We start from the raw sequence: 15,190 nt of genomic DNA on the forward strand, positions 1-15,190 counted from the left end.
GTATTCACACAAGAGAAAATAGGCATCAAAGTTAGAAAAAGTAGAGAAAAGTTAGAAAGAGTAAAGGTTCTGGATAAATACAAGAAATATTAGAGTTAGAATGCCGGGGTGTACAACTTCCTGGCTCCGTCTACGCACTGGCATGTAACCTGAAAAGAATTGTTAATCTCTCTGTGCCATAGATTTCTTACATAAATCACTGTAATAAAGGCATATAATTCATAGGTTTGCTGTCAAAATTAAAGGATTTTACCTTAGAATAGTACCTAGTGTTTACTGAGGATTTAATGTATCTTAGCTAAGGGAGAGAATGAGAGAGAAGGGCTATAAAGACTGAATAACAGCATAATAATTGTGCAATTGAGGAGTATTTCATTGAAGGTTTTAGAAGGTGGATTGAAGGAGAATAATCAGGACTGTGCTTTAAGTAGGTACTACTGAATTGAGTGAAGAAAATAAAAGTGAAAAGACAACTTTAATGTTTATTGCAGTAGTCCACATGAGAAGCAATGAAAGACTAAATAAAGTAGGTTAGTAGGCAGGAATGGTAGAAAGGGGGACCCAGAAGTCACGTCGCATGTGTTGCTATAGGGGAAATTACTGGATTTTGTGTGAGATGGAAGTGACAGGAAAGATTTCAAAATAATTTTTTTCCCTGAGTTACTGAGATCAGAGGGATGGCACAAACAAAAACGTAGACATCTTCAGGAAAACCTATTACCTTGGAGAGAGGAAGAAAATCTGTTTAATTCTGGACATATATATATGAATATGGCTCCCAAAGATATCAGGTCCTGATCTCTTGAGCCTGTAAATATTGCCTTGTATGAAAAAGGGTCTTTCAGATGTGAATAAACTAAATATCTTGAGATAGGGAGACTATCCTAGATGATTTAAATGAGCTTTACATGCAATCACACGTGTTCTTATCAGATGTCAAAAAAGATTTGACACAGACAGAAGAGAATGCAGTGTGATCACAGAAGCAGAAATTGGAGTGATGTGGTCAGAAGCCAAGGAATGCTGGCAGCTACCAGAAGCTGGAAGAGGCCAGGAGAGCAATCTTCCCTAGAGCCTGAGCAGAGGGGAGAGTGAACGGTGGTGGGAGAGCAGCCCTGTCAGCACCTCAGTCTCAGGGCAGTAAAACTGATTTGGGACTTTCGGCCTCCAGTACCATGAGAGAATAAATTTCTGTTACTTTAAGCTGTCGAGTTTAGGATTTGTTACAGAAGTCACAGAAAACTAATGCAATTTGCCACTAGGATTCTGGGCAAATTGTGAATGTAGTTTGGCATATTAAACACACAGAGGGTAGAGGAGACTCAAGTAAATGGTTGAGGACCCACTATGACAGAAAGCCAAATGAGAGTCAAATAAAAGACTTTAAGTCTTCTACTTAAAGGAGCAGCTACAGATTCAGTGTTCAGAAGAACTTTAAATTAGATGGAGTTGTCCATTATGACAACAGGATAGCGTTATGAGGTAATGAATTTCCAATAACTAAAACCTGGTATCCCTCATAGAAACATGCAAATCACATTTTCCTTTGTTTGATTATATTGACTCATTTTCATCTCATTCTACAAATTGATACAATTAAGTAAACAACATTTTTTTAAACTGATTCATCACATAAAAATTGCTCTTTGCTTGATAATTCTGTTACTGTTAAATGTAGCTCCTTTGGAATTCTCCCTCCAATGTACCTTGCGAAAATAAACAGGCAAACAAATGAATACACTCCTCTCCACACACTTTTCATGTAACAGTAATACAACAAGTTGGTTTATTTGTTGAGGTTATTTCCTCAAAATGCTCAATCATCCTATCTTATTTGTAACTTTTTCAGCATTCCAAATGTTTTTTCTGTTCTTTCCACCAGTGGTTATCCCATTTTACTTCATCTATGATTTATTGAATATTCATATAATTCTTTATTCACACACATGTTTAGCCCAACAGAATAAAATAAATTAAACACTGCTTTAAATCTGGTGTACTAGCCAGGTCGTTTTTAGGTGAAGTTAGTGAAATTTTAAATATGTCATATACTGTGTGTGTGTGTGTGTGTGTGTGTGTGTGTGTTATAATTTTCTATGATTTAGTGATATGCGTAAAATTAGCAAACATGTAAGAGGTTAATTAGAAAAAAGCTCTTGGTACTCATATAGAGTATTTAAATTAAAAGTCCAATATGCTTCACACTCTGTAAGTTTGATAAATGCTCTGCTGAACACAAATTTTGTTTTCTAAAGTACAATCATTAAACAAAATGCTTCCTCAGTGAAAGATTTTTTTTTAACATCTTTATTGGAGTATAATTGCTTTACAATGGTGTGTTAGTTTCTGCTTTACAACAAAGTGAATCAGCTATATATATATACATATATCCCCATATCTACTCCCTCTTGCATCTCCCTCCCACCCTCCCTATCCCACCCCTCTGGGTGGTCACAAAGCACCGAGCTGATCACCCTGTGCTATGTGGCTGCTTCCCACTAGCTATCTATTTTACATTTGGTAGTGTATATAAGTCCATGCCACTCTCTCTCAGCGAAAGATTTTATAGCGTCATTGATACAAGTGTCCAGTTTTGAACAGTGTTTGGCTAGGGCAGTGATATATCACATAACATTATCTGCAGATGTCGTATTAGTCCATCATGCTATGTTAACTCCTTAAAGTGGCTTAAAACTCCACGCCTTTTGCAGGTATTCATTGGTTCATTCTAAAATATTCACTGAGCACAGACTGCAAGGCACTGTGTTAGCTGCCAGAACAGACTTGGTTACTGCCCTCATGAGCTTATAGGTAATTAAGTAAAAGCAGTAACATGTGATGGGTGTTACGATAAGGAAATTATAGGGATCTATGAGAACATATAGCAAGAGGGCTTAATGTGGTTTCAAGTTCATGGAAGGTCTTCCACAGAAACTGTTTTTAACTTGAGACAGAAATAATGAGTAAGAATTAGCCAAATAAAGAGAGATGATGGAGAGTGTTGCCAGCAGAGGGAAAAACATTCACAAAGGCCCAGAGGCAAGAGAGAGAGCCAGGTTTCTATAAAGAACTAAAACAGAGGCAAGAAATGAGGATAAAGCACAAAGGTGTAATCAGCTGTGTCGAGGAGTTAAGGATAGTGAGGACAATTGAGGTACTGTAAAGCAGGAAAATTATAGCATTAGATTTTTATTATTAGAAAATTACTCTCTTTGCCCTATTAGGAATAGATTGGAGGAGAATAAGAACCCAGGACAGGGAAGATGGCCACTTAATCTTGAGTGGTAAAACTGTAGATAGAGAAAATAGACTTAATTGAGAGGTTTGTGAAAGACAGACCTGACATAGTTCTTTGTGCAGCTGGAGACAGAAAAAAACCATCAAGGTTGTTGGCTTGTGCAACTGAATGGATAAGGGGTTCATTCTGAGACAGACCACAATGCGGAAGACCCACAACTTTGAGAAAAAAGTCATGGAGACAGCTTTGAACAGGTTGAATTAGAGATGTTAGAAGTTTAGCTCAAAGTGTTCAGTGGGCAGTTGGATTAATGGCATGCAGCTTAGGTGAAAGGTGTGGGTTATATATTTAGGTTTAGAAATCATCATTTATTCAAACTACTAGAGCTAATCAATGAATTTGGTAAATTTGCAGGATACAAAATTAATGCACAGAAATCTTTTGCATTCCCATATACTAATGATGAAAAATCTGAAAGAGAAATTAAGGAAACACTCCCATTTACCACCACAACAAAAAGAATAAAATACCTAGGAATAAACCTACCAAGGGAGACAAAGACCTGTATGCAGAAAACTATAAGACACTGATGAAAGAAATTAAAGATGATACCAACAGATGGAGAGATATACCATGTTCTTGGATTGGAAGAATCAACATTGTGAAAACGACTATACTACCCAAAGCAATCTACAGATTCAATGCAATCCCTATCTGACTGCCAATGGCATGTTTTACAAAACTAGAACAAAAAATCTTAAAATTTGTATGGAGACACAAAAGACCCCCAATAGCCAAAGCAGTCTTGAGGGATAAAAACGGAGCTGGAGGAAGCAGACTCCCTGACTTCACACTATACTACAAAGATACAGTAATCAAGACAGTATGGTACTGGCACAAAAACAGAAATATAGATCAATGGAACAAGATAGAAAGCCCAGAGATAAACCCACGCACCTATGGTCAACTAATCTATGACAAAGGAGGCAAGGATATACAATGGAGAACAGACAGTCTCTTCAATAAGTGGTGCTGGGAAAATTGGACAGCTACATGTAAAAGAATGAAATTAGAACACTCCCTTACACCATATACAAAGATAAACTCAAAATGGATTAGAGACCTAAATGTAAGACTGGACACTATAAAACTCTTAGAGGAAAACATAGGAAGAACACTCTTTGACATAAATCACAGCAAGATCTTTTTTGATCCACCTCCTAGAGTAATGGAAATAAAAACAAAAATAAAAAATGGCACCTAAGGAAACTTAAAAGCTTTTGCAAAGCAAAGGAAACTACAAACAAGATGAAAAGACAACCCTCAGAATGGGAGAAAATATTTGCAAATGAAGCAACTGACAAAGGATTAATCTCCAAAATATATAAACAGCTCATGCAGCTCAATATTAAAAAAACAAACAACCCAATCAAAAAATGGGCAGAAGACCTAAATAGACATTTCCCCAAAGAAGACATACAGATGGCCAAGAAGCACATGAAAAGCTGCTCAACATCACTAATTATTAGAGAAATGCAAATGAAAACTACAATGAGGTATCACCTCACACCAGTTAGAAAGGGCATCATCAGAAAATCTACAAACAACAAATGCTGGAGAGGGTGTGGAGAAAAGGGAACCCTCTTGTACTGTTGGTGGGAATGTAAATTGATACAGTCACTATGGAGAACAGTATAGAGCTTCCTTAAAAAACTAAAAATGGAATTACCATATGACCCAGCAATCCCACTACTGGGCATATACCCAGAGAAAACCATAATTCAAAAAGACACATGCACCCCAATGTTCATTGCAGCACTATTTACAATAGCCAGGTCATGGAAGCAACCTAAATGCCCATCAACAGATGAATGGATAAAGAAGATGTGGTACATATATACAATGGAATATTACTCAGCCATAAAAAGGAACAAAACTGGGTCATCTGTAGAGACATGGGTGGATCTAGAGACTGTCATACAGAGTGAAGTAAGTCAGAAAGAGAAAAACAAATATCGTATATTAACGCATATGTGGAACCTAGAAAAATGGTACAGATGAACGGGTTTGCAGGGCAGAAATTGACACAGATGTAGAGAACAAACGTATGGACACAAAGGGGGGAAAGTGGTGGTGGGGGGTGGTGGTGTGATGAATTGGGAGATTGGGATTGACATATATACACTAATATGTATAAAGTGGGTAACTATTAAGAACCTGGTGTATAAAAAAATAAATAAAATAAAATTCAAAAAGTCAAAAAATACATAAGTCATAAAAATAGAGAAATTAAAAAAAAAAAGAAATCATCATGTATTCAATCCTTCATTTAAAAAAGATGTTTTCTGTTTATCTACTGTGATTCAGGTCCTGGACATCATCAGCACATAATGGTAGTTGAAGCTCTGAAAGTAGACAAGGTGGCAGAGAGAATGGTGTAATGTGAGATGGACAAAGGCCACAGAATCTCACAAACACCATGTCTGATGAACTGAAGAGGAGATCATGTTCCTAGATGTAGAAGCAGAAGCCATAGATGTAGAAAAGAAAACAAAACAATATCCAAGAGAGTACTGGGTAGAATGGAACGAAAAGGTGTTTAAGATTGAGGGGAGAATGGGCAGGATAGAATGTTGCTAACAAAATAGGAAGGATGAGCAATTCAATGGATTTAATGGCATGGGTCCTCAGTGATCACTATAAGAATGACTCAAATAGAGCATTGGATGCTGAAGCCACATCACAGGGCGTCCGAAATAGAGGATGAGAACTAGAGGGGAAATGCCAAGGGTATTATTATTTTAAGATGAGATAGAAATGGTCAAGCTGATGTCACTATATAGGTGCTCTAGGATAATCTTCATAAATGTATAGGCAGATGATATAGTAAATGTTCTAGGAAAGTTTTAAAGGTATCACCTCATTTCAGATTATCTGGAAAATCCTAAAATCTTTATTAATTCTACCAATAATAGGATAGGGTTGATTAGTTATCTTCGAATTTTACAAGTTGACCATAAAATAATAGTACAACTAGCCAGAATATAAGCAGTTTTTTGATTGTTAGTGTTTCTAAAACACTGAAAAAGTACATTTCAAGTTTTCTCATTGATTTATAGGCCTATTTTATACCTGATGCCTGTTAAGTAATTTTTTTGAATTTTCTGAAAAGTTATAAAGATAAATTCAAAAAGTTTATTATTTTTACTAAAAATTATACTTCTATCTAATTTCAGGTTTAATGAATGATGCCTTGGCTACTTTTTCCATGACTGATATATATCTCAAGTTTCTAAAGGAAAACCCTATGACTCAATTGGAGAAACAGTCAAGTTATTTTTATAAAATATAGACTATGTAATATTTTGTGAAGCATAATTGTGTTCCATGGGGTAAATACTGACTCAGCAGTAAAATGCTATCAACTTATCCAGAAATAATTTTCTTCTCAAACAGAGTAGCTGGTCAAATTGCTCCCCCCACAAAATGGTCACAATTGAAATAATATAGTAGATACTGTTGACCGTCTATAGAATAGCATTCATCTTCCTTGCTGACAGAGAATGGTTTTGTTCAATTAAATGAGAGCTGTGTACACCAGAGAAGGCTAAGCCCCTTGCCTGATCCAGGTACCTAATCTTAATTTTTTTAAGCCAAATCACAGTAAATCTTTTGTTATTGCCCAGTGTATGGCTTAAAAATGGGTACCATTGTAATTTTGGTCAATAGGACAGGAGGGAAAGTCTGCTGGAAGGTTTCTTGAAAAGTTCTCTTAACTGTTACAAAAGTACATAAAATAGAGAGACTCCATTTTGTCTATTGGCCATTGCTGTGGAAGACTGTTATGCCTAGAGCTTTTGCAGCCATCTCAAAACCATGAGAAAGGAAGTCCGAGAACTAAGCCAACATGCTAAGAATAGCAGAACAGAGAGATGGAAAAAAACCCGGGTCAGGAATTACACAACTGAACCTCTGAAGTAAACAACCATTAAACCATCCTACTCAAAGATTCCATGTTATGTGGAACAACACATTTTTCTTACTGCTTATGCTATCTTGAAGTGGCGTTCTGTTACTTGCAGGTGAAAAAATTAATGTTAAGTATCTTTCTTTTAAATTCAGCCACATCAGTCAAAAGCACTGGCTAAAATTCTAAAAATTACGTGCATCCTGTCATCTCTGAAAAAATTAACTTCAAATATACAATGAAAAGAAGAAAAATTTAAATATCCTTACTTGAATGCCAGCTCCCTCTGGCACTGTCATCTTCCATACACAATTCAGATTGTTGTCATAAGGCTCAGGGTATCCAGGAGACAAAATAGTCCCTTTGCGCTTACTTAAAATTCCACCACAGGGCACTGAAAGTAAAGCAAGCCAGGAAAGGGAGTTCATTCTAATGCAAAGGATTAAAATAGGAGAAAAGGTCAGAGATAACATCTTAGACAGATGCTAGACTTGCAAACACAACCAAATCATACTATGCTTTAAAACTCATAAGAACAATGAAAATTGTCTTCCTATAGCACAAAAACCTTTAAAAAATAATTAGACAACATTAATGGAAAACTTACAATGGCATATCTAAAGTCATACTATAATTAACTCAATAATAGCATATCATTTGTATTATATTACTAACAAGTTCACTGACACATGTTAAAAATTGTTCATATCTAGGTATAGAATTTTTTGAAGAATTATCTTATATTTGTTACTTTTCTCTTCATGTATCTTTTGAGTAGTAATAAAATCCTTTGCAGAGTAATACTGATGATGATAACAACTATGTTATAACATTTATATAGAGCCTATATACCAACACTCTTCTAAGCACTTTACATATTTTAACCCATTAAAGCTTCCCAACAATCCAATGAGATATGAGTAAGTATTCTCCCCATTTTACAGCTGAGGAAATGGAGTCACTAACAGATTAAACAACTTGCCCAAGATCACATAGCTAGTCAGAGATGAAGACAGGATTTGAATACTGGTAGTTTGGCTCCACATTCTTGTTCTTCAGTGGAAAGAAAATACTCAATATGGTTCCAGTCTGGTTATTGCCAGTACAACTACTACGAGAAAGAATAAGTATGGAGACCTGCTTTGATGTCAATAAAAGCTTCTAACAGTTTTAAAAGGTACTAATCTTAAAGCAAAATTCCTACACTGCTGGTAGTGTCAGCTTGATTCTGGGAATGACCTAGCTTATGATTTGAAATACTGTGTGATGTTGGACATGTTCCCTGAACTCTCTGAAACTCAGATGCCTTGTCTGTGAAACGGTAATGAAATTGTTTCCGAGGGGCTTTTGTGGAAAATAAATAGGTATGATAGTGTACATAAAGAAGCTAGCACACTGCTTGGAATGCAATAAGAAATCAATAAATTATATTTCCTTTTGCTACAACTACTGTTATTTTAGGTTCCAATGGCACTGTGATCCTTGAACATTTGTCCTAATCTGGCTATAATGGTGAGATACCAGGATATATTTTTGTAATATTTTTTTTTAAAAAAGGTAATACTATAGTTTTGTGCCACTTCTAAAACTGAATGCAAAAATCTAGGGTAATTACTCAAAAGAATACTACAAACTTTTAAAATTTTTAAACTTTTAAAACAGTGTGATAAAGTATTTTTAAAGAAATTTTTTTAATAAATTTTATTTATTTATGTATATATGTATGTATGTATATATTGGCTGCGTTGGGTCTTCCTTGCTGCGCGCCGGCTTTCTCTAGTTGCGGTCAGTAGTTGTGGCGTGCGGGCTCAGTAGTTGTGGCGTGCGGGCTCAGTAGTTGTGGCTCGCGGGCTCTAGAGCACAGGCTCAGTAGTTGTGGTGCACGGGCTCAGTTGCTCCGCGGCATGTGGGATCTTCCCTGACCAGGACTCGAACCCGTGTCTCCTGCATTGGCAGGCGGATTCTTAACCACTGCGCCATCAGGGAAGCCCTAAAGAAATATTTTTTAGCTCATCCTCTGTCTTCTGATCCTTTCAGTGTAAATGCTGTAACACTGTGACCTACAGCATCTTCTCATCTCTTTCTAACTACCGCCCCTCAGTGGTGGCATCCATTTCCATGTCATCTATAGATTATGACTACTAAATGTTTATCTCTAGCCATGACTTCTACCCAGAGTCCTACAATATATCGACTAAGTATCTCAAAATTCATATATCCAAAACAATACTTTTGAAATTCTCCCCCATCTATACTATTTGCCATCTCAGTAAATGTTACCACCTAATTTATCTTTCTTAATTTATCTTTCTTTTCACCTTAATTTATCTTTCTTTTCAAATTCACATTTACATTTATATTCAATCTGTCAGCAAACTTTGTCAGCTCTATCTTAAAAATATATCCCAAAGTTTACCAGTTCTCATCACTGATCATGATCTTCCAATCTAAATCACCATTAAATTTCCCCTCCACTTCTGCAATAGTTTTCTATTCAGTCTTATTGCTTCTACTCACCCCTTGCCCCTTACACTAGCCACAGTGATTTTCCAGAAACTGAGATCACATCACTCTCTAGCTCAATGAATTCCCACACTACTTAGAAAAAATTCTAACTCTTCCCAGACTTTGAGGTTCCATATGACTTGGCCTCTGCTCTGCCTCTCCAAACTCTTCTATCACTCTTGCCATCATTCACTCTGTTCTAGACACGTGAGATTCTTGTTGTGGCTTGAACATGACTATACCTTTCTCCCCCTCATAGTCTATACATGTGCTTACCTCCTTGACTTTTATTTATATACCTCCCAGCCCCCTTCATTCACCTCATTTGGATATAAAATAGCAGCATGCCCTAGATGTCTTCCTCCAATCTTTAGCCTCTGCTTTACTTTTCTCCATAGTATTTACCACTACCTGAACAAAATGTAAACTCCATAAGGGCAGAGATCTTATCTTCTGATTCAAAGCTATGTTGCCAGTGCCTAGAAAGGGACCTGACACTTGGTAAGCACTAAATAAGTGCTCGTTAAATAAATTATTGAGTGACTGGTTGTATATCTGTATATATCTTGTGATTACAAGTTACCTCTTTACCATTCCTGCATCATTCCTTTCTCCCAGTATTTTCCTAAACAAACCATATTTAATTCTACTTCAATCATTTTTATTTTTACCAACAAAATATTACATTATAAAAGTATTCCCAGATATGCATTACCACATAATAGTGTTTTACAAAGTTTTACTTCCCATGTATATTACTTAGCCTAACATTTCTTTTCCATTTTAAAAAGGATGTATTATAAATTTCCCTTCTAATCAGTATTATACAACATAACATATAGATTAAGAGAACAGACTTTAGAATCAAGCAACCTGGGTTCAAATATTAATTATTCTTTTGTTTCTAAACCATAGGGGTTTTACTATCTATAAAAGAGAAATAGTATTCTTATCTTACTCCTGGCATTGGTGTCAATATTAAATGAGATAATGCTTAATAGCACTTCATACAAATACTAGTAAATGCTATTCATTATTATATTTAATAAGTTTTGCATGGTTGAATGGATGGGTGAATAAATGAATCAATGAATGAGGATTCAGATATTGTATATATTTTTTCATCTATTTCTTTCCCACTCTGAGAAAAGATGGCACAGACATGGGTTGCCATGGAGCCAATACAAGTAAAAATGGTTCTTTCTGGTTCTCTAAAGGACTTGCAAAAACAAAGCCTGATAAGGGTGATGGGATAAGCAGCTAATTAAAGACTTCTGCCTAAGGTTGGGGGGGGGTAAGTGGCAGGTTCAGGGGCTTCTCAAAAGATACCACCGTTAACAGAAGTACTTACGTCTAAGGCCACATATTGTCAGAGCTATTAGTGGCTACAGGGTGTTATCACAGAGTCTCAGAGGGAGGAGAGTTTGGGATTTTAAGAGACTAAAAATTTTAAGAAATCTGAAGTGTAACAAGGTCAAATTTGGAAGATAAAACTCAGTCTTCCGCAACTTTTTCAAGTTTACCTCTGTTCTAAGTCCAATGTTCTTATAAAAATATTATTGCACTTTATTGTAATTTACCTAAGAATGACTTGATATGACAGATTTGTACAAGATTATTAAATATTGTTTTCTTATGCAGGTTAGTTAAATTTGTGGATCCCCTAACTTAGTATTTGACCATTTTAACTATAAGTACAACTTGCACATCATGTCTATGGGGCTGCTTTCAAGCCAATAGTTTAATTTTAGTATGTCAATTTTTTTGCAAAATTACTCAACATTGTATTCTGTTCTACTATGAAAGAAAAAAATGAAAGTGTTGATAGCAGTAGTAAGAACTGTGAAAATGAAACAATTACAATTGAGATGGAAATCACTAGAAATGTAGGGCACTGTTTTCTTTTGGTTTCAATTGGATGCTCACTTGGTTTAAGGTGTTAACCGAGTATTCATTGAACTAGTGAAGGCAGAGAAAATAAAATCATTATGTATAATACCCTGAATAGACTGTCAAAGATTATATCTAAACTGCAAAGTATAAATAGAGAATTTGTTCTAAGAATAAAATTAACCATGCAATATGTAAATCTACCTATGCATCTTTCCTATCGATTCTCAAAAAGGTCTTGTGGCTTCAAGATGGCTTGTAAAGGTCTAAGCAAGCAAAGTGAGCAAGAGCATCACCATGCAGCGAAAGACTGAAGTTAAAAATGCATGGACCCTGGACTTGGGAAGTTGTCCAGCTGTTCTACCGCTACAAAAATTCATGAAATTATCACACTTATTTGCTAAAATCCATTCATTGAACAAATGTTTACTGAACACTTCTTGCATGTCAGGTCCTCTTTTTGTTGAGCAAAAAACAGAATACAGTGGCAGGGAGAGGAGGGCAAGAAAGATTAGGAAAATAAACAAACTATATATAATCTGGTGAGTGGCTGCTGTAAAGAAAATAAAAAGGCAGGATAAGGGTATAGAGAACGAATGGAGGATGAGTAGCAGAAAATTATTTTAGATAGGATGGCCAAGGAAGACAGTCAGGTGAAAACTTGAATGAAGCAATGCAGTAAGCCCAAAAGGTATTTTGGGGATGCATGTTCCAAGGTGAAAAAATAGAAAGTTCAAAGGCCTTGAAGCAGTTAAAATTTTATCCAGAAAACAAATATTGAAAATGAACACAAATTAAAGATAATTCTTTGATATCAACCTAAGATAACTCTGCACTTGACTCTCATATTTGAATTTTTAACACATCAAGCCTTTTTCTTTTTTTGAATTTTTTGAACACTTAAAGGCATAATCATTTTTATTCATAACATTTGAAACTAAAAATGTTTATAGTTAAAAATAGAAATGCAAAGTATATTTTCATTTAGGTAAAGATTAGCAGTGGGACCAAATGGTAAAACCTAAACTGAGCTATCATCTGAGTGTCATTTAGAATCTATTTCTTGTCTCACACAAATCCCATATGTCCTTCTGTTATATATTCGATTTTCTGGATTTACACCTGTTCTACAAGGTATACATTATTTTTTAAGTGGCATAAGGTAATATTTCCTTTTTGTGTGATCTTGGCAGGAAACAGAAGTCATTTGATACAGTTTTCTTCTATCTCTAAGTATGCGCTTTCAAACCAGTGCAACAGGAATATAAGAGGTAGTATGTTTTATGTTTAAAGACTCTCCGTAGATGCAGTGACGTGTTTCTTAAAAAGCCCAGGGACCTGCAGATAGATGGGCTTTTGACAGAGGTGGTGTAGTGGCTCCTGAGTCCATCATCTTTTGCCCTTAAAAGTAAAAAGTGAGGCTGAATCCATGCTAGGGACAGTCCACTAGCATTTACTCCTGAAGTTGAATGTCAGCCATAGCATGGTCTCAAAGTCTTTCAAAGGCTTTAATGCCTAGTAGGAGCGCCGGTCCTTGCTGAAATGAATCTATAATCAAATGGCCTGAGCTTCCCTTTCTTTACATGGATTTTTATTTCTTATGGCAAAAACACTAGGATTAGTCAACTGACACATATGACATATGAAAAAGCTTTGTAATAATCATGTAGAATAGGGGTTTTCTTCTGCTTTAAACAAAAATGGTTTATGTTTACAGTATAAAGTTCTTATTCTCTACTCTCCATCTCACAGAATATTCTATTTTTCTCTTTCCCCTTTTAAACTGTTCTTTCATGCTTCTTTTTTTTCCTTTAATGTCAGCTCATTTCTCCCTTTTATCTCTTTCCTCTTTCTAACTCTTGTCTCATCCTCATACCTTCATGGACAAAAGAAAATATATATTTTTTGGATAATGTAATATTTGAATATTTTAGGGTCAGAAGAAAATGCAGAGTGCACACCTTGATTAAACATATATTTTTACAACCAATTAGAATTATAGTAATCATTATTTTAATTTTAAGTTTATTTTTATTTTAGACCCTTACAAACACTGAAAACAAACCAAATCATGAATATATGCCTATTGTTAGAACTCTGCTCCTTTTTAACCAATTGTCCTTAAATTTATAAATTGATGGAAAGAAATTTCACAATCCCCCTAAACAGCATATTCTAATAAATAAGTACTATTATCCTCTAGAAAATTGTCATTACATTTCCCCAAAGCCTTTCTGAAAATTTTAATTGAAAGAAAAACCTTGCCTTCAAGGAACTCTAAATTATTAGAATTAGAAAGAATGACAGAAGTCCATGCTTTTAGCCCTTTCCAAGATGCAAAAATCTTTGGTGGAAGATAATTTTTACATATAATAACTTTAAAGTGTTATTAAAACAACATATCAACAAATTAAAATGAATAATATCAAATCCTTTATCAGCACTGCATATAAATTTTTTATCTTAGATCTAATACCTTGAGAACTGAAGTCTTATCTTCTGATTTTATGGTGGAGAATTTGGCAAGCACAAAAACAACTTAATTTTTGAGTACTTAGATGATTCCAAGAACTATGCCAAGGCTTTAAAACATCTAATAGCCACAATAAACCTATAACTTTCCTGTTTTATTGATATGGGAATTGAGAATCAGAGATTATGTAAAATTTCCAGGATCACCACAATTTCATGTTAAAGTCAAAGCCTAATGCTACTACCCAAGACTTAATTAACCCTTATGCTGAGAACCTACTACAATTCCCACTTATAAGGACTTATTCAGTTTTATATGATTCTTTACAACTTTTCTCCATTAATTAGTACATTAACGAGATAAATACATAAACAGAACTTTAATGAGTAATTCATGGATTTACATTTCACTGTTTTGCATATGTAGGTTCTTTGAACACTCTGAATAGATTAATGTTTTCAATAATATTTAAAGATTAATGAGCTAGTTTATGCCTTTCCATAAGTCATCATATCACTCTACTTTTATAATTATCTTGAGGGAATTTTCATCGTATATATGAAATTAAATGAAGACAGCTACTTATCCAGTTATCTTCCATTATATGGTATTAATATTTTCTATCAGTATGTACATAAAGAAACTAAAAGTGACACAGAAATTATGTAAATAATTACTGGGAAAAGTGAGGGAGAAATAACGACTGATTCCTGATATTTAGAGAGAAATATTTAAAAATCTATTGTGAGGCTAAAGAGATTTATTATCATGTGTCTTTCTTCAATTATTAAACTGACTTAAAGCAATGTAATTTCTGATTTATACATGTTGTATGACTAATTTTGGCCTAGACATATAGGAATATTTCTCTCAGCTCATGGTCCATAAGAATAATTTATTTATTAGTATTTTATAAGAGTATGAAGTCAACATATATTGTGGTTCCTAAGGAAGAACATTATCTATTTTCTCTTATGAGAGTATAGAAGTATGTAAAGAAGAAGATCTCTTTGTTCCGTTAACCATAGCTCTATGCTAGGTGCAAAATAGGAGGAACATCAAGTCCAGATGATTTATTCTCCTTTACTTGTTGATTGTCAAAAGTATACTTGAACAG

General features: G+C 34.8%; 1 protein-coding gene across 3 annotated transcripts in view; it reads right to left on the bottom strand.

Annotated features, from left to right (window-relative positions):
• CSMD3 (CUB and Sushi multiple domains 3) overlaps positions 1 to 15,190 on the bottom strand; it is a 1,197,799-nt gene that overhangs the window by 155,809 nt on the left and 1,026,800 nt on the right. For all 3 annotated transcript variants that reach the window (XM_061171997.1, XM_061171996.1, XM_061171995.1), the window contains one exon: positions 7,475 to 7,599. In XM_061171997.1, coding sequence (XP_061027980.1) covers positions 7,475 to 7,599 — 125 coding nt within the window. The remainder of the gene's footprint in view (positions 1 to 7,474; positions 7,600 to 15,190) is intronic.

This window comes from Eubalaena glacialis, chromosome 17 (assembly GCF_028564815.1).
Source record: "Eubalaena glacialis isolate mEubGla1 chromosome 17, mEubGla1.1.hap2.+ XY, whole genome shotgun sequence".
NCBI lineage: Eukaryota > Metazoa > Chordata > Mammalia > Artiodactyla > Balaenidae > Eubalaena > Eubalaena glacialis.